A 20288-nucleotide genomic window follows, 5' to 3' on the forward strand; every position below is an offset into this window, starting at 1 on the left:
TAGGATACAGCTCATTTTGTAATTTTAAGTTGTGTTAAACTGTTTCTGTTATCATGCGGTACAGTGGTGCCCCGCAAGACGAAATTAATTCGTTCCGCAATTTTTGCCGTCTAGCGAATTTTTCGTCTTGTGAAGCACGGTTTAAACGGTTTAACAAAGTCGCAAGACGTTTTCGTCTTGCGAAGCAAGCCCATAGGGGAATTCGTCTTGCGAGGCAAATCGCGAACGAAAAAACCTTTCGTCTAGCGAGTTTTTTGTCTTGCGAGGCATTCGTCTTGCGGGGCACCACTGTATTGTGTTTTAGCATTAAGGTTGTGTTTTAATAATTGTAAACCTTAGGGTGAAGGGCAGGTAATAAATTGTAGTGACAACAACTAATGGAAACTTTCCGATTGGGGTGTGTGTGTACACGCACAGAAGACAACCTTGCACATAGCTCTTCCCCTGGTCGTATTGAGTAGAAATGTCATAGCACATAAAACTTGGTGATGATGCAAGGTTCTTTAACAGCCCTATTCCTTTAACAGGTCTTCGGGTAAATTGGCTCCATGGAGCACAGTTAAGAGAAACCCAGAGAAGTATGTTGCAAGTCCCCCCCTCCCAAACCCCTCCTCAATCTCTCTCTCTTCTCTCTCAGTGCGTTTGATTAGACTAAATCCTTCCAAATCTCTTGTGTATTATGGCTTCTTATTCTTCCCACCTTTTAAATGCTGTACCAATCTGCTTGATCTTTTATTATTATTATTTTTTACACTGGGTTTAATTTGGGGAGGTTGGGGTGGGCTGCACTTTTCTAGGGATTCTGGGATCCTGAGGTGCTGGATTTCTCCCCCTCCCCATGCCTCTCACCGCATGGGAGCAAGGTGGATCAATTTCCTATCCTGCGTTCAGCTGGACACTTCGCTTCTCCGCTGTTGTTGATCAAGAAATCCCCTCCTGTTTCTTGTTCCACGTAACACATTCATTTCAGCCACTGAACCCAAATTGCTGTTTTTTAGCACTGCTTCTCCTTTATTTTCTCTCTCGCTCTCTTTTCCCCCCTTGATGAAAATGGTAAGAACTCTTTTCCCCCCCTGCTATAGAGATGAAGTTAGTTTATCCGTACTAATGCTTTGATTTTTTTCTTTTCTCTCTCTTCTCCGACACAGTAGGTAACCAGTTAGGGGCCCTGGTACATCAAAGGTAAGCAGTGGGTTATGTTTTATTATTTATTGATCACTTCTAATTGTTTATTGATCTGCCATCTGTACTGGAGTGTTAGAGAGTCAGAGGTTGAGAACGTGGCAGAACTGTGTAGGCTCAGTTTCTCCTCTTCCCACATGCCCCCGCCCCAAGACTGAAGTTTTCTGCTTGCGTTCCTGGATATTGCATGCATTTGTTTGGAAAGAGATGAGGCACGCGTACGCAGTGGGTAACGCAGAAAGGAAGGTCTGCATTGAATTAAACGTCGTGTCTTGGGCTGAGATTCATGAAGCTGCTTAGGGTAGCCAAATGGAGTTTGGAAAAAAACCCCACTAAAACCTTGAAACAACAGATTTTTGTGCCAAAGCATAGGCTTCTTTTGAAAGGCTATCAGTAAGAGTGTTGTTTTTGTATGTGTATGCACAGTATCAGACAATTCATCTATCTAGTGCAGTATTGTCTACTCTGACTGGCAGCAGGGTTGGGACCGGGGTCATTCCCAGTCCTACATGAGAATGCTGTCAGGTTTGGAGCCTTGAGAACTTCTGCATGCACCGCGGGTGCTTTGCCACTGAGCTATGTCTCTTCCCAAATAGGAAGTTACCTTTTACCATAAATCCATCTAGCTCAGTATTGCCTTCTCTGACTGTCAGCAGCTCTCAAATGTGTGAGGCCAGAGGACACCCCTAGTCCTGTTATTGAGTTACTTATTTGGTGAAATTGTTCACTGCTTGATCGTATAAAAACCCTTGAAGTGGTTTACAAAAAAATCCTACCTGGAGAATGCTGTTGGGAGAGCTGTGGCCCTTCCCACTTGGTTTAGAAAGCAGGTTGCCTTGTAGCATGATGTATTTTCTGGTGGTATGCAAGAGCTGCAAGCCCAAAGCCACCCCCCCCACCAGATGTATACTCAAAAACAGCCTGCCTTTTGGGATCCCAGCCTAGTTTTTGCCTTTGGAATAGGATCCTGGGCACGACCTACTTTGAGGTTGTTGTTTTTTCACAATCAGCAATATATAAGTTTTATATTACTTACTTCCTCTCCTTCTCAGTACAGTGGTACCTCTGGATGTGAACAGGATCCGTTCTGGAGCCCCGTTCGCATCCAGAAGCGAATGCAACCCGTGTCTTCAGGTGCACAGGTCACAATTCGCTGCTTTCGCACATGCGCATGATCTCAGTTTGACCGTCTGCGCATGCGTGAGCGGCGAAACCCATAAGTAACATGCTCTGTTACTTCTGGGTCGCTGCAGCCCGCAAATACTTACCCTGAAGCTACTTCAACCTGAGGTACAGTGGTGCCTCGCAAGACTAAAATAATCCGTTCCGCGAGTCTCTTCGTCTAGCGGTTTTTTTGTCTTACGAAGCAACCCTATTAGCGGTTTAGCGGATTAGCACTATTAGCGGTTTAGCGGCTATTAAAGGCTTAGCGGATTAGCGGCTAAAAGGCTATTAGCGGCTTAGAAAAAGGGGGGGAGCGAAAAAAATCGCAAAACTCTCAAGACGTTTTCGTCTTGCGAAGCAAGCCCATCGGGAAATTCGTATTGCGAAGCACATCGAAAAACGGAAAACCCTTTCGTCTAGCGGGTTTTTCGTCTTGCGAGGCATTCGTCTTGCGGGGCACCACTGTATGACTGTAGTACAAATGGGCTAGCTGTTAATTTGCAGCCAGCCAAACTGAATCAAACCCCTGCAAAATCCTGGGCAAAGAAGTGTCCTTTCAACTGGCCTTGTAAACTCAGCAGCATTGGTACCAAGCCTTCTTTAGAGTTGGTGCACCACCACATTGAAAAGCTCATGCCCATGTCTGCAATGTGCTTCAAGCCCTGAGATGGGGCAGAGCAAACCCTTCCCGACAGCACTTCAGGCATGGACTGACTCTTTTGAGGGCACCTTTCCAGACACCCTTGTAGGAAGCTGGTAGGGGCTTCTGGCTAAAAGCTCCATTCTTCATCACCCAGTTTTCCATAACATTGGAACTAGTTCCTACTTCACTTTCTGGGGATGAAAACTCAATTTCCTAAATGTCCTGTGACAGTTGATGCTATTGGAAAAGGCGACGATGTCTATCTGTCGTGATGAGTCTCCCCTTTTCTCTTTTCTTCAGGGTAATAACCGAAGAATTCAAAGTGCCTGATAAAATGGTTGGATTCAGTAAGTATTCTGGTTTGCAGCAATTTTTCTCTTTCCTTCATACGGGGCCTTTGTGAACACTCCTTCCATCTGAGGACTAATATATATTATGATAGGTAGTGCTCAGCATAACAGCGCGGATTTCTGTTAATGCTGCTGAGAACGTGGCAATTTCGGGGGAAATGCTTTCCACGTGAACCTTAAAATCAATTGAGGATAATTTAGTTACTTCCTGAGTGCTACAGTGGCCTGTAGTTAAAGACCTTGATGGCCAACTTTGCCGGTAATGTGCTGGCAGGGAGGGGTTGGAGGGGGTGAGCAGAGGAGAAATGGTTTGGGGTGTATGTGTGTGGGGGAGGATATACCATTGAAGGGCTATTTCAAGGGGGAGGGTGTGCAGCTTGGTGGTGAAGCATATGCTTGCCTGCTCAGGGTCCCAGGTTCAGGAGAGGAGCCCTGCTGGATCAGGCCAAAGGAGGCCCATCCAGTCTGGCTTCCTGCTCTCACAGTGGCCAACCAGGTGCCACTGTGACACCCACACTGTGAAACCCACAAACAGGACCTGAGTGCAACAGCAGCACATTCCCCACCTGTAGTTCCTAGCAACTAGTACTCGGAGGTAGTGGTGGTAGAACATAAGAAGAGCCTTGCAGCTGGATGCAGCCAAAGGTGGCTTATCTTGTCCAGCACCTGGATCTCCCACTGATGAACCAGATGCCTGTGGGAAGTCATCAAGCTGAGTGCACTCCCAGCAAACTGGTATTCAAAGGCATCCTGCTTCCAGGCATGCTAGTAGAACTTAAGAGAAGCCCTGATGGCTCAGGCTAGAGGCCCAACTAGTCCAGCATCCTGTTCTCTCCAGATGCCCCAAAGGCCACAAGCAGGATGGCCTGCCAGCAGAATTTGAGGCTGTGCTATTGGTTTAGCAGAGCTGGATGGGAGTGGTCAATTGTTTGTTGACTGAAGGTGTCAACTCAGTTGCACTTAACAGATAGGTGGGCGGAGGACCTGAAACTTGTGATTTTGGAGCATTTCTTCTTCACCTCATCTTCTTGCAGACATTTAAGTTTACAAATGCTCCCTTCATAGATGTATGCAAAACTTCAGTCATGTGCTTGTTCACATCTTGCTCTTGAAATAATGAAAAACCCAGCAATATTCTAGTCTGTTGGCAGCAGCAAAATCCTGATCAATTTCAAATTTTATTTCAGTTATCGGCCGGGGTGGTGAGCAGATTTCTCGGATTCAGGCAGAGTCAGGCTGCAAAATTCAGATTGCGCCAGGTAAGGTTATTTCACCCCCTCACCACCTCCAGCTTCCCAAAGAACCAAGGCAGCACTAAGATTACACACACCTACTAGTCTTTTAGATTGGTATATTAAATATAAAACGGTCTGACCAACTTGAAAGCTAGGATAATAGAAATGTCCTATGAAACATTCTATTAGACTCCAAAAGTACTCTCCTGCAAGGCTCCTCACCAGGGCCAAAGCCTTCTCCCTCTCCTTCACGAGAAGGATCAGTCCCAATGGAAAAAACCATGCCCCACATTCCTCTCCCAAAATCAGTACCTTCCTTCCTCCCTAGAAGGCGGCAATCTAGAGACTGCTTTAAGAGCCCTGAACAATTTTGGAACCATGGTGTTGCAGCCATTGTTAGTCCATTCTAAGAGTTGACTCTGAAAAATCAATAAACTTGACCAACTCTCTTAGCTTCATTAATTTTCAAGGGGTCTACACTTGAGTAGGGCTGACAGTGGATATAGCAACCTTGGTCCTAAGTTGTTCAATGCCAGGTGAGGTTTTTTTCATTGCTCACGCTACCGGTAGAAGCCTGGCATCACTCCGTTCCCCATGAATAACAATATTGAGACTAAAACAAGGACGCTGAAGGGAATGTGTGCAGAATTTGCTTGCCTGGATGGTTTATATAGGGGACAGAACTCAAGATTCTGTGCTTCCAAAAGCCAAACTCTGTTTTACACATAGCCAGGCAGAGTGTGCGTCTCTGCGTGTGCTTTATTTATTTGAGTTAAGTTTATTAAGTTATTTGAGGCTTTGTAAATTAGTACAAAACTAATTTGCCTTGGACTTGGCTCAGTGGTGGATGGGCAGCCAGTGCAGATGTTTTGACAAAGGTGTCGCATGCTGTCCGCCAGGTGCCCCCATGAGGAGCCTGGCCTCTGTGTTCTGCACAGAACTTCCAAACCAAGCCCAAGGGCAGCCCAACATAGAATGCACTGAAGTAATCCAGCCTTTTTTATTCAACCAGCTGGAAACTGATAGGCTGCTGAGAATTGTCAGATACCCAGTACCTGTTCATCTTTCTTTTCTTTTGTTTTGTCTTTTACAGACAGTGGCGGAATGCCAGAGAGACCCTGCGTGCTGACTGGAACGCCAGAGAGCATTGAGTGAGCTTTTTTTAATTGGCATATACATTTATATAACATTGGTTGACTCCACTTCTTCCCCTTAGTCCTCTTCCCTCTTCCTTTTTTGTTTTTCTCTTACCCTTTTTCTTCTCTTCAGTTGCTTGCTGTCCTTTTTATAGCCAGCATAGACTCACTCTGCTCCAAACACTTCTATCTCATACATAATAGCTCAACAGTTTGGCCCATTGAAGGGCTGTTTACCTCCATTTCGCAGCGTAGAGTGTCTTTGTGGTCCTCTACAAAAACTCTTGAGTGAGTTTGCTTGAACGAGGGTACCCTTTTAAGGGTTGAAAAGTTAGCCTGGTGCTGCAGAGAAGACCCCAGAGAAGCATTTAACTGGCCTTCTGACATGCAACTCTTGTTATTAATGGCAAGTGGTGAGCCCCATCACTTGGAGGGTTCCACATATAAATAAGTAGCTTTCAGGGGAGCCTCTGTTTCTGTTTTTAAAAACTGATTTATAGAAGTATGAATTGCATAGAGAAAGTGGATGCAGAAAAGTTTTGCTCCCTCTCTTGTAACATGAAAACTTTCAGACAACCAACAAAACTGGTTGTTGGAAGATTCTGGACAGATAAAAATAAAGGACTTCTTCATGCAGTGCATAGTTAAAACTGTGGAACCTGCTTCCACAAGAGGCAGTGATAGCCATCAATTTGTATGGCTTTAAAAAAGGGATTGGACAAATTCATGAAGGAGAATGGTTACTGGCCGTGATGGCTATGTTTTGCCTCCATAGTGCTTCTGAATACTAGTTGCTAGAAATCACAAGAGGGGAGAGTGTTCTCGAGCTCTGGTCCTCCTTGCAGGTTTCCCCACAGGTATCTGACTGGCCACTATGAGAGCAGGATGCTGTACTAGATGGATCATTGGACCGATCCAGCAAGCTCTTTTCTTACTCGTGTTTATTTACTTTGCTTGCCCCCTCCTCCCACCCCAAAGTCCTCTTTCATTTGCACCGAAGTACAGTGGTACCTCGGGTTAAGTACTTAATTCGTTCCGAAGGTCCGTTCTTAACCTGAAACTGTTCTTAACCTGGAGCACCACTTTAGCTAATGGGGCCTCCTGCTGCCGCCGCACCGCTGGAGCACAATTTCTGTTCTCATCCTGAAGCAAAGTTCTTAACCCGAGGTACTATTTCTGGGTTAGCGGAGTCTGTAACCTGAAGCGTATGTAACCTGAAGCGCATGTAACCTGAAGCGTATGTAACCCGAGGTACCACTGTATTGGGAAAGTAAACAATGGGAGAGATACCTTGAGTGGGAGAGACACTTGAGGGGCTTGAGTGTGACACCCAGGGTCTTCTCTCACTTGCATTGTAGCTTGATGAAAAGAAGAAGCTCCCGAAGACTGGTGTAACTTACCATCTTCAAGCTATAGTGTTAATGGGGAGAGACCCCTCAATACTCTCTCAAACCTCCTAGACAAGCACAAAGGATCTCTCTCCCTTCTGTGTAAAAAATCATTTTTTTAAAAAGCCTGTTGCAGAGGCATCCAAAGGTCTTTGCTCACTTGAACAGTGGCTTGTTCAAGAGAAGAAACGTTTCCAAGCCCCCACCCCACTCCTGGTGAGCAAAGAGAACCTCTTTCTTCTCTCTGTCAGTGAGGACAATCAGTTAAGAAAGGGCAGCAGCAGAGGAATGAAAAAAACAGCAGATGCAAGAGCTTTCATTTTTTTACATTTTTTATATCCCACTTTTCCTCCAAGGAGCTCAAGGTGACATTGTCTCCTGCTCCCCAGTTTTCTCCCACCACAACCCTGAGAGGTAGGTTAAGTTGAGAGAGGCAGTAACTAGGTTAAGGCCAACCTAGTTCAGCTTTATAGCCAAGGGAGGAATTTGAGCCCTGTTCTCCCAGGTCCTAGTTTTCATTTAATCCCCACACCAATCCCATGAGATAGGTTAGATTGAGAGTAGCAGTGGCTGGCCCAAGGCCAATGAAGATCATGTCCAAGAGGGTATTTGAATACATTGTTTATCAATAAGGTAATAGCTATAGAAACTACAAAGAGAACAAGTAGAATACTGAGTCCTCTCCTGGAGGTGATTCTCAGCCCCCATCACCTATAGAGGAGAGCAGTCCCTCCTAGCTCTCACTTGGAATCCCTGATTTCCACACACCCCCAGCCTCTCACCCTGGGACACCAACACTTCCCTTTCTTCCAACCAGGGTCCTCCATCAGCCATCCACCACCCCATAAATACTTAATTCCTGGAGCTTAATAAAGGCCCCCAAACCTAGTATTCCAAAAGAAACATGAAGAAAAAAAGGGGGGAGGGGAAACAAGAAAAGACAAGAGGGGGAAAACAATGGGGGGGGGACCATTAAAGATAGAGAAAAAAAGCTTCCAATTTTCTGTCTGTCGGTTACATAAGAAAAAGATTATTAATGACATTCTGTCAGTGTTAATATCCATCTTCCCCTCTTTCTGTCAAACCATATTCTAAGTCAAAGTGTCTTAATCATTCATTTCTTCTTCTTACGAAATATTTAGGAGGGATTCCCAAATTGTTATTACTAGTAATTAACTTTACCTCTATTAATAATATTAATTCCCCCTTCTCCTTACTATATATTCTTCAATTCTTACCCAGTTCCGTATGTTCAAATTCAATTTCCTGTTTTCCATTTTATGTTGTTTACTATAGTTTCTGGATCTCCTCCTCTAGGAGCTTCCCTTTTCATTTTTTTTTCAGATAAAGCACCATGTATTTATTAGCATAATTATCTGAATCCACTTCAAATCATATGCAGAATACTTTCTCTCTGCTAGAACTGAAGAAAGGCCAGGACTGGGGTTTTCCTTAGACTTCTTTTTCTCGCAGCTTCATCAGTGTCAAATGCAGATGACTCTCCATCTCTCCATTTATGATTCCATCCTTTCCTCCAAATCCTTGAATAGAAGGCAATTCCATTCCATCATCTGCTTTCCCCCATTTTACTATTTCATCATCCAGTCCTGCCAGCTTTTCATTGATTTGGTCTGAAGTCTCTAGATATTTTCCATTTCATCGCCCTCTGATTCATCAAATATTGATCTGATAGTTTTTAATTGTTCAGCCAACAACTGCTGAATGATCCCAACAGTCACTGGAAAAGTCAAAGATATATTTGCTATACTGGATACTTTTGATGTTTTTGATGTTATTTGTAACTATAAGTTCCAACTCCCCCTAAGGTTCCACCTTAGGAGCACCTTCACAGCCACAGCAAGATTCTTTCCCCACTGAGGGTTCTTTACTTTCAGTTTCTTTTTTTTCCAAAAGAAGGAAAAGAAGTAATCGCCTCATCCGTTTAATCTTTATTGTCATTCATAAATCAAGCTTTTTGCTCTTGCTTAGACCCATTTTCCCTTTGTTACTCTTAACGACAGAAAGTAGTTTTTACAGGATTTCCAATTACAGATTTTAGCCAGCAGACATATAAATCTATCCGAGATAGTTTTTCTTATCATGAAAGTGTTTATGAAAGAGAGGATACAGATTTTATACCCATAAGGCATACTTCTTACATAGTGTCAGGTACTTGCTCTTCAGCTTGTTCTGACCCCTGTACAAGTCCCCAGTCACAGACAGCAGAGAACAGCCTCAATCAAAGTATATGAGGATTCTCCCACTCATTCACCCTTATTTTCCAGAGTGATTTAATATCCAGAATGTCTGTCTGACTATCATCAATCAGCACATAATTATCTTCTGGTAGAACGACAGTCCATAATTCCTTTTTCCTGGAAGTCCATCCAAGTGGCTATTTGAACCCTGATCTCCCATGTCTTAGTCCAATGCTTTAATCACTGCTCTCTTGGGGGGGGATGTATCCTGCCAGACAGTGTGGCATTCTCCAGATGTTGTTGAGTATTTAACACCCAGTAGCCAGTAAGGCCAATCCTCAAAGGTGAGGGGAAATGGGAGTCCCAAGAGACATCTGGAGGGGAGCATTGCGTTGGCAACCCCAGTGCTTGGAGGGTGAGAAACACTTGCCTAGGTGGGTGGGTTTTTGGACTAGCCTAGTGGCTAGTTTTCATTGGCCACATCTGATCAAATGAGGGGAGTTCTTGGTTTCCCCAGGATGACTGCATGCTCAAGTGGCCTCCTTTATCTACCTTCTCAGTCTAAAAAGGGCACTACCAGAAACATGCCTCAATCAACTAATTATCCTCCTCATCAGAGGGAGAAGGCTATTGATGGCTATGTTCTGCCTGTGTGCTCTGAATACCAGTTGCTGGAAATCAGAGGAGGGAAGAGTGATGTTGTGCTCAGCTTCTGCTTGCAGGTTTCCCGTGAGGCATTTAGTCGACCATTCTGAGGGCAGGATCCTGGACCAGATGAGCTACTGGCCTGATCCGGCAGGGCTGTTCTGATTTTACACCTCCAGTATCAAGAGCAGGTTGCCTCTCAATGCCAGTTGTTGGAAATCACATGCTGGGAGAGGTGCTATTGCTCTCACGTACTGCTTGTGAGGGGCTTTCCACTGGGGCATCTAGCTGGCCACTGTGAGAGCAGGAAGCTGGACTAGGTGGGCCATTGCCCTGAACCAGCAGGCTCTTCTTATGTGCTTATTAACTTATGAGGCATTGGTTCTGCAGAAACCTGCAAGTCAAGATGTTTCCATTTGGGGCCGGGCATGTGTCAGTTAACACCACCATCACCACCGGCCACTTCCTTTGGTGTGAGACGTTGTCCTAGGTGCTGCTGGCTATTTCCCCCCTCGCCCCCGGCCCTCCCAAAGCCCCTTGCAAGAATGTTCCACCCAGCAGCCCAGCTGGGGGATGGTGGGCGGGGATTCTGCTCTCTTTCTCTTTCTCTCTCTCTCGCCCTATAGAAAAATTTAGGGTCAGTGTTTCCTCCCTCCCCCTCCCCAGGAGCTGAGCTTGCCTCTTCCCAAGCCATTTTGAGGACCACCTCCCCGCTGGGACTTGGAGCCACGAGCCTTTGGCTTTAACAGGAACCCACTTAGCCATATGGAGCTGCTCTTTCTCTCCCGCAGCCTTTGGGTAGGTGGGTTTTTTCCAAATCCATCTGTTGGGATCTTTTTTTTTTCTTTCCTTTTTTTCAGTTGCATTTGGATGATTGAAAAAAGCATTGAGGTTTCCTGGATTTTCTTTTTCTTCTTCCGTAGGTGTAAGGATAAATATAACTGAGAGGTGCATGTTAGAGGGCAAAGCAGTCTGGTTGGATTTTTTGCGTATTTATTTTGTGCTGGTACTGAAGTGGGCTCCCTCTGACCTCTACCCTTCCTCCAGTATTTTTGTTTTGGAGCAAAAGGAAAACTGTAAGGTAAAGAAGCTATAAGATCCAGAAAAATGGAGGTGCATTATACATTTGTTGCACAGAGTACCTGGGTGGAGACTTTGTGGATTTCTGCTTAAAGGTCTGTTTCTTCAGAGCTAAGTGAGAAGAGAGAGAGCGCTTTCCTTTTGCTGCTGCAGTTTATGATCACGGTGACTCACTTGAGTTTCATCCTTTTCAAAACCTGCACAAATGCAAAGGTGGAAGGATGGTGTCTTTTTCTCTTTTGTGTGCTGCTGGGTGAGCTAGGTGTCAGTTCACCAGTGGCTAACTGGTCATAGGGACCAGAAGCATCAGGGACTGAACACAGGAAGCTGCCTTATACAGTGTCAGACCATGGCTCCATCTAGCTCAGTTTTGCCTACACTGTCTGGCAGTGGCTGGAGAGGTTTGAGAGCAACGGGCATTGAGAGCAATTCCCAGCCCTGCCTGGGAATTGCCAGGCACTGAGCCTGGGATTTTCTGCATGCAAAGCAAGTGCTCTGCCACTGAGCTATGGCCCTTCTATTATAACAAAAGGATTCCTGACATCATGGTTCGAAATAAAGGAATGATTTCCTTACACTGACTCTAGCCCAGTGTTGTCTACGCTGACAGGCAGTGGCTCTCTAGCCTTTCAGGCAGGAGGTCTCATCTGGAGATGCTAGGGATCATGCCTGGGACCTTCTGCATGCAAGGCAGATGCTCTTCCACTTGAGCTACAAGTGGACATGGTGATGGGAGAGGTGTATCGGGTAGGAAAAGCCACCGCAGTAAAAAGGAAGCATTTGAGGTGCTGGTCGGACTTTGTGAGCTCCTTCTCTGCTCTCTCCTACTCCAAAATGGGGTGTGCCTGAGAGAGGGGAATCTGATCCAAAGCAGAGAGTTGCCATCATGGCCGCTGGTTATTTTCTCCCTTCTGTATCCTGTCTTTTCTCTCTTTTTTTCTCCTCCCCTCCCCAAACTCCCTGTATTCCAGTGGTAGTCCCCACCCCTTACACCCAGCAAGATGGGGGTGTTTGCAATATAATAGCTGTTTTCCTTGAGGCTATTTCTCTCTCCCCCTCTGTTCTCTCCCTTCCACACACCCCACCCCCCAAAGACAAGCAAAGCGGCTACTGGGGCAGATTGTGGACCGCTGTCGGAATGGGCCTGGGTTCCACAACGACGTGGACGGCAACAGCACAATCCAAGAGATCCTCATTCCAGCGTCCAAAGTGGGCCTCGTCATTGGCAAAGGTGGAGAAACCATCAAGCAGCTACAGGTGGGCAGGATGCAGCTTCGGACAGATGCTAGTAGGAGGAGTCTGTGGCTACCAGCCACGGTGGCTCTATTTTCTGCCTCCGCTGTTGGAGACAGGATGCCTCTGAATACCAGTTGCTGGGAACTGCAGATAGGGAGAGTGCTATTGTGCTCATATTTTGCTTGCAGGCTTCCCATAGTGGGCATCTGGTTGGCCACCGAGAGAGCAGGAAGCTGAACTAGATGCGCCTCAGACAGCACTCATTTTGTATAGAGAGGCAGTCCTTGATGCATCGATGCCCTAAGCCTTACATGTATTAATTCAAAAAACCCGGATGGCAGTTTACGTCTGGGGTATCTTGGGGATAGCCTGAACACTTGATCACTGAGATCATCTGCAGGAGCATTGTTAATCATTCTCTGAATTAGCGAGGTTCACTTGATAAAGAGAAACCAAGCCTTTAGTGTAATTAGCCCAGTCCTGTGGGTTGCTCTGCCGATAGAGATTCAGCAGGCAGTGTATACATATTTTTATAAATAACTAAATAAGGCTGTATAGGTCAAAGCCAGCGCCTTGAATTGGGTGTGCCTGTGTGTGGGTGCACCCACACGGTCCCCACGCCCCACAAAGCAAGGTTAGAAGGAAGCATTCAGTTGTAGCCAGCATAAGTGTGCAGTTTATTTTGGGTTGTATGGTACCTGCAACAGTTTATGTTGGCAACCATGTTTCCACCCCTGCAGGGTTTTATATAAAATATATTGAATTCCTGCATTACAAGGGGCTGGACTAGATGCCCAGTGGGGGTTCCTTCCTACTCTACAATTCTATGAATGCACCATGACCACTAGCTTTTTAATGCAAAGTAAAATTGCAATTGTCTGTGTTTGGGTGGTGGTGGTAAAGTGTGGCTTCCTTGTCTGCTTTTCCCTCTTCATTTTACAATTGCTTGCGTTTCTTTTATGGAATTATCAGGAAAACTTGGCCAGACCAAGCCACTTAACTACATAAATGTCCATAGCTGCGGTGGTGGTGGTGGTGGGGCTCCTATTGCTTATCTGTGCTTTTTAAACCCCCCCCCCCTTTCCTACTTTCGTAGCCTTTCTGCCTGTTTTGGCATTTCCATTTATTTTTTTGTGGCGCTTTCTCTATCTCTCCCTCCCCATCGCCATTGGTACGTCTGCAGGAACGAACGGGCGTGAAAATGATTATGATCCAAGATGGCCCTTTGCCGACTGGAGCGGATAAACCTCTCCGGATTACCGGCGATGCTTTTAAAGTACAGGTGTGTATCAAAGAGGATTTGCCGTCGTGCTGATGGAACGTTAGGAGGATTTAGAATAATGGCACAGTTGGCAGTATTTGAGAGCCACAGTCTCGTATTGTGTGTGTGTGTGTGTGTGTGTGTGTGTGTACGATGGAGTTGGGTGGGGGCATCTCAAGCCTATGGGCCAAACAGTCCTTTTCCCATCTACATCTTGCACCCCACACCCACCCTGCCTTTACATTAGTGACCCACACTAATGAACCAGAATAGTATGCAAATCCTTGCACTGCAGTGATAAAGCTGCCTCTGCATGCTTCATGAAATTGCAATAAAGAGACTGAGTGTGGCGTACTGGAAAACTGTTTCAGGCTAGGGGTTATCCTTTGCTGGAAACACAGGGTGGAGAGAGTGTTGCTCTTGGGCTTGGGTCCCGCTTGTAGGCTTCACAGAAGCATCTGGGTGGCCACTGTGAGAACAGGATGTTGGGCTAGATAGGTCTTTGGCCTGATCCAGCAGGGCTCATCTTATGTTCTTAGGTGAGGGGAGCCCTAGGTTTGGATCACTTCCCACTTCAGCCATGAAGCTCCCTGGAGAACCTTGGGCCAACCTAACCCTGATGTCTGTGTTCTGCCTCCGCTGTCAGAGGCCATATGCTGAATAGCTGGTGCCAGGGACCACAGAAGGAGAAAGTGCTGTTGCACTCATGTCCTGCTTGCAGGCTTCCAATAGGTTAGCCGACAGGATGCTCGACTAGCAGCTGGGCTCTTCTTGCATTCTCAAAGTGGTTGCTTTGAGGATAATAAAAATAGGGGAACCCATATAGGCAGACTTGAGAGCCTTGGGAGATTAGCAGGAGAGAAGTGTAATAGATGTAATCTTCTTTTTGAGAAGACACCTTTGGAATTCGAATAAAGTAATGGTGTATTTTGGAAATGGAAGTGAGGTTATGGCAGGAGGTTAACTATGGATCGGTGGCCTGAAAAAGTGGTCCTTAGGGAGGGCCAAATCTGAAATCCCAGTTTCTTAAACAGTATAAGCTTTTTGTGGTGGTTGAATATTTTTAAACTTACCTCCACAAGGTCTAGAAACAAAACTTTTGCTTTGTTCATGAAAGCTTAAGAGAGTTCAGGAAGTCAGATACATTCTCTCCCCCCCCCCCCTCCGCCAGAAACCAGAGTCTGCAAGTTTGCAAGTCTACTTGACTAGTAGGGGCAGGACAGTGTTGTTGCACACTGTAAATATTCAACATGGGTGGTAATGGGCTGATGCAGATGAAGCCACTGAATGAAAAGGGAGGCATATTCTGGCAAAACCAGAACAACAAAATACCAAACAAAACCCCAATCTCTAAGGGAAGGGGAAGAAACCACATCCCAAACAGGGTTGACTGAACATGCTCAGTAGTCATGGAATGTTGAGCATGTCAGAAGAGAAAAGGCGGAATGGAATACCCCTGCTTTGGGGGAAATGGTTAGCTTGTGGAGAAGCCACTCCTGTTAGGAGGCAGGGATCACATTTTATTGCCAGGGTCCAAAGAATCTGTAATCAGCTTGTTTTCCTCTTCCTGCACTTGTACAGCAAGCACGAGAGATGGTACTGGAGATAATTCGAGAGAAAGACCAGGCGGACTTCAGAGGCGTACGCAACGACTTTACTTCCAGAATGGGTGGAGGCAGCATAGAGGTATGGACGTGTCTTGTATGTTACAGAATAATAGAACTGTAGAGTTGGAAGGCTCTCAAGGTGTCATTTAGTCCAACACCCTGCAGTGCAGGAATCTTCTCCCTAAGGAAAAAATAGGGAGTGGGGGGATTATCATCATCATCATCATGTTCATTCATTTGCTGAGTGTTACTTGCATAGTTTTAGGTGGCTGTGGAAATTTCACATTTATATATAAAAAATGCTTCTGTATTGCAGTTTCATAGAAATAAGTAGTGCAGTCAACAGCAATTATAAAAGCCACAGTAAAAATTTTAAACAACCTGTCATCAGCTAGCGTATTACAGAAAATGTTTTCTTAATTGTCAGCATAAGGCTGGTGGCCAAGACAATTTTAAAGCAAGCCTTTGAAGGTTAAAATAGAAAACAATGGCTGAATTTCTTATTGGAAGACCTGATTCTGCAGGATTGGGCTGATGACACCAACTTCTGCTTTTGGGGGGTATGGGTGTTCAACAAAGTATAAGCAAATGCTAAGCAAAAGAATGTACTGAGTCAGCCCCTTGGTGTATTCATCTTGTCCAGTGATGTCAACTTCATCCTTGTCTAGCCTTTGTCACCCTTTTGACTTCCACCCTGGATTGCCAGGGTTGAGTCTGGAGGAATATGATCCCTGAGGACCATCAGCCAGTGCCGGTGGGACAAGGAGTCATTGTCCTCCCTCCTTCCTCTGGGTTCATCATCCTGCCTTCCCAGCCCTTCAGGTTTCCAGAAATACAGAAAACAAGTTTGGTGCGCTACATGCACAAAACAGTGTTCACAGTCTTCCCCCAGCCCAGTGCCCTCTCATCAGCCCCAGCCAGCATGTCCCAGCAGGTCAGAGAGAGAAGCCTGAAAGGGCCACATCTGACTACTAGGCTTTTAAGGTTTCCCATTTACCCGTCCCCAGAATGTGCAGCTTTGGATGTGGAGTGTACGGTTATTTCAAATATGAGGTATAAAGTGGGGGCAAACAATGCTTAGATTTGCCCCCTTCCTGATATGGGTGTGGCTGCCTCTGGGAATTGCAGAGCTGGACTTAGCATGGGATAATTTGCTTCCTGTTCCAGAAAGTGGGAGCAATGTTTTTTCTTAAGTATGTGAACATGTCTCTTGGCTTGGTATTCAAGCTGCCTGATGTAGCTAATGGGGCATCTGTGTGCTACCTTTCTGGGTCTGCTTCCTCTCACTGCTTTTCTTTCCTCCCGCTAGGTCTCGGTGCCTAGGTTTGCAGTGGGAATCGTAATAGGAAGAAATGGAGAGATGATAAAGAAGATTCAGAATGATGCTGGTGTTAGGATTCAATTTAAACCAGGTCTGTCTAATTTTTAGTGTATAGCCTGTAACTGGCAACCACTTTCTCTCTCCCTTCCAGGGAAGCTGTTTTATATCATTGGTTCACTCAGCTCAGATAGTGTCTGTATACTGACTGGCAACAGCTCTCCAGAGTTTTAGGCAGGGGATATTCTCGGCTGTATCTGGAAATGCTGAGAATTGAGCCTGCCACCAAGCTACGCCCCTTTCCTAAAGTTGAGAACATAGCCTTTATACAAAGTCGGTTCACTGAACTCACTACTGCCACCACCAAATGGCAGGAGTATTGAACCCAGGGGCTTTCTGTACACAGAGCAGGTGTTGCACCCCTGAGCTTACAGTCACATCCCCATCTCATTTCGGTGCAAGGCCCATAGCCAAAGATCTGGGGAGGGGATCAGAGCACAAGGGAACGCTTGGACGGGGGCACTGTAAATCAGTCCAAAGCAACAGGAGCTTAATTTCACCAGCGTATGTTGCATTTTAAATAAAAGCATTAAATAACATCACACAATAAAAATGTTAAAACAATTACAAAAATTGTAAGCCAGTCTTAGAATATGCCTGGGGCAAGGGCAGGTTCTGTTCCAAGGTATCATATTTTGTTTTTTCTCCAGTGCCAGCTTGCATAGCCTTAAATTCCTCATGTGATGTGGCAGTCCTTTCCTCTGGGAGATTTTGCCCCTGGTTTCTTGTTGCCACCATGTAAATATTGCTTCCTCAGCTATAATCCTGGAGGCATGTATTATCCCTTTTTAAAATTTTCTTTTTTATTGATTGGTTGGTTTTATTGATTTGTTAACAACAAAAATGCAGACATAACAAAAAGTAACTAAAATGAAGAATTAAAAGTTAAACCCTAAAGTGTCACAGCCTTGAAGGACCAAATTACAAAGATACAACACAACTCCAAAGGGATGATAAAGTATTAACACAGACAGAGATTCCATTTACAAATCATAAAAGTATTCTCCCATTTTAAGTTCTGTCTGTATTGAGAATGGTGGTTCTGTATAGTCTTGCATGAGCCAGATGTGCATATATTGGTGGCACTGAGTGACCATGTGGCTTGTTTATTTCCCTTCTCTCATGGGAAGCTCCTTCCTCCCTGCTTTTTCCCACTTTGTGTTTGTATTTAATTTAAGGTCTGTCTCCTCTTGCTCCACAGATGATGGGATTAGTCCGGAAAGAGTCGCGCAGGTCATGGGCCTTCCGGATCGGTGTCAGCACGCAGCTCACATAATCAATGAACTCATTATCACTGCACAGGTAGGTGGGACATAGGAAAGTTTCAGATGCAGAGTAAGGCCACTGATCTGTCTGGATTGGTGCTTTCTACACTGACTGGCAGCAGCTCTCCAGGGTTTCAGGCAGGGGAACATTCCCATCCCTACCTGGATATGCCATTAGGGGGATTGAAACTGCAACCTTATGCATTCTAAGCAGACATTCTGCTATTTAACTGTGGCCCTAACCCTACACAAAGCTGTTTAGGGAAGTTTTTAATGTTTGATGTTTTATTCTGTTTTAATATTCTGTTGGAAGCAGCCCAGAGTGGCTGGGGAAACTCAGCCAGATGGGAAGGGTAATAATAATAATAATAATAATAATAATAATAATAATAATAATAATACACTGAATCAGACAATTGGTTTATGTAGCTCAATATTATAGTTCAATATTATCCATGCTGACTGGTAGCAGTTGTCCAGGGTATTAGACTGGGCAATTCATGCCAGTCCCACCGGGAGATGATGCCAAGGATTGAAGCTGGGATCTTCTGAAGGCAAAGCAAGTTCTGTACCACTGAGCTATGGCCCTTCACCTCAAAATTAAGTAAGATTCTAGTCCTCATACAGTTCTGAATAAAAGGTTGAATTGAATAAGAACTAACTTCTGGTAAGTCAGAGCACTGGTCCATCTTGCTCAGTATTGTCTACACGGACTGGCAGCAGCTCTTGGGGTTTTTTGGCAGTCACTCCAAGCTATGGCTGGAGCTGTTGGGGAGTTAACCTGAGACCTTCTACATGCAAAGCTAAGTGCTCTACCACTGAGCCATGACCCTTCTCCTATAAGTGCTGGTAGTGTTGGCAGTTACATACTTCAGTGGTGATTTTTGAGGGGGGAAATTCACCAGCTGGATGAGTTATCAGGTTGGCTGATACCACCTTTCATTCATTTGCATATATTGAAGCTGAGAAACATGGATGTTGTCATCTCTTCCGCATACTAGCAAGAGACTTTAGCGCAAATTGCCGTTCTTTTCTGTGTTGCCCTGTTTTTTGGGACTCCAGATTAAGAAAACACCCCTCAGCACTACCCATGTATAAGACGAGCCCCAATTTTAAACCTAATATTTTGGTGAAAAAACCTAGTCTTATACACAGATAAATATGGTAATTCACATGTCCTTAAATTGGCTGCTCACCCTGGTGAATGCTGGTGCAGTAAATTTAATCTGAAAATCATTTGGCAAAATACCTGTCCAAAAATTGCAACACTTGGACACTGACTTCCCATTTTCAAACCTATTTCCCTTGACTAGAAACTTGGAAAGGAGGATGACCCCACTTTCTGTCAGAAATCAAGACCTTGGAGAGCAGCTGGTCCACACCACAGTCACAGAAGGCAAACAAACTTGTTGCCCCTTACCCAGGATGGGAGGGACTTGTAAACACAGATATTGTGGCTGAGTGTAGAATCCTTGTGGTTTCACTGGGTCTTGCTATTAAAGCAGGGGCTGCTGATGGGGGTTGTAGACCAAAACATCAGGCAGGCACCAGGTTGGCAAATTTTGATTTTAAGCGACTTAATGCATCCATTGGGCAGCAAGTCTGTTGTCTGAATGTATGGCGATGCAGCAAACGGCAAGTCCCAGGAGGACCGTAAACATGTTAACAGGTGTGCCCTCTTTCTTCTTCAAGGAGCGTGATGGTTTTGGAAGCCTCACTGTGGCTCGGGGAAGAGGGCGCAGCCGTGGAGACTGGAGTGTTGGGACCCCTGGAGGCATGCATGAAATCACCTACACAGTGCCAGCTGACAAATGCGGCCTGGTCATAGGCAAAGGTAAGCAGCATGAATCATAGAATTGTAAAGTTGAAAGGAACCCAAGGGGCATCTAGTCCAACCGACTGTAGGAAGCAGAACTCAATGCATGGAAATCTTAAAACTCTGTGCATTAAAGGTGGGAGATAGTTCTGCATTGCCAGATATTGGAAGTTTTTCCAGTGTTCTGGTGTCAGCCTTCTTCCAGTCTTCCATCAGCATCAGAGACATGGTTGGTGGTGACACGAGAGGGAGACTTCTTGGTGGCTTATTCCATATTGTGGAGTTCCTCCCAAGAGGTCAGACTGACTCCCTCTTTGTTTTCCTTCCACTGGCAAGCTAAGATTTCCTTGCTCAGATGGACCTTTGGAAGCTCAGGAGTAGGGAATGCTGATCACTGGGCTGCTGTTGAGGCAAACTAGATTTGAATTGCTGGTTTTAATCCAAACACATCCATGTGTTTGGATGTATTATAGCTATTGTTATTAACTAGTTTCTTTTTATTACTTTGCACAGTGATACCTCCGGTTGTGGACGGGATCCATTCCAGAGCTCTGGTCAGATCCTGAGGTTTCCACAACCGGAGGGAACGCTTCTGCACATGTGCGCGGCGTGGTAGAGCGCTTCTGGACATGTGTGCGCAGCGAAACACTTCTGGGTTAGCCGCTTTCACAACCCGAAGTTTACGTTACCTGAGGGTAATGTAA

The 20288-nt window shown here is 45.3% G+C and overlaps 1 protein-coding gene across 10 annotated transcripts in view; it reads left to right on the forward strand.

The window, feature by feature from the left end:
* FUBP3 (far upstream element binding protein 3) overlaps positions 1 to 20288 on the forward strand; it is a 61342-nt gene that overhangs the window by 27417 nt on the left and 13637 nt on the right. For 5 of the 10 annotated variants that reach the window (XM_083485190.1, XM_083485189.1, XM_083485184.1 and 2 more), the window contains 11 exons: positions 528 to 578; positions 1149 to 1182; positions 3290 to 3336; positions 4527 to 4598; positions 5668 to 5725; positions 12116 to 12278; positions 13441 to 13539; positions 15100 to 15204; positions 16435 to 16537; positions 17705 to 17805; positions 19461 to 19602. In XM_083485190.1, coding sequence (XP_083341316.1) covers positions 528 to 578; positions 1149 to 1182; positions 3290 to 3336; positions 4527 to 4598; positions 5668 to 5725; positions 12116 to 12278; positions 13441 to 13539; positions 15100 to 15204; positions 16435 to 16537; positions 17705 to 17805; positions 19461 to 19602 — 975 coding nt within the window. The remainder of the gene's footprint in view (positions 1 to 527; positions 579 to 1148; positions 1183 to 3289; positions 3337 to 4526; positions 4599 to 5667; positions 5726 to 12115; positions 12279 to 13440; positions 13540 to 15099; positions 15205 to 16434; positions 16538 to 17704; positions 17806 to 19460; positions 19603 to 20288) is intronic. The other 5 variants (XM_083485193.1, XM_083485186.1, XM_083485191.1 and 2 more) reach the window with 1 other exon arrangement.

The sequence above is a fragment of the Podarcis liolepis genome (genome assembly GCF_965112155.1).
Source record: "Podarcis liolepis genome assembly, chromosome: Z".
Lineage (NCBI taxonomy): Eukaryota > Metazoa > Chordata > Lepidosauria > Squamata > Lacertidae > Podarcis > Podarcis liolepis.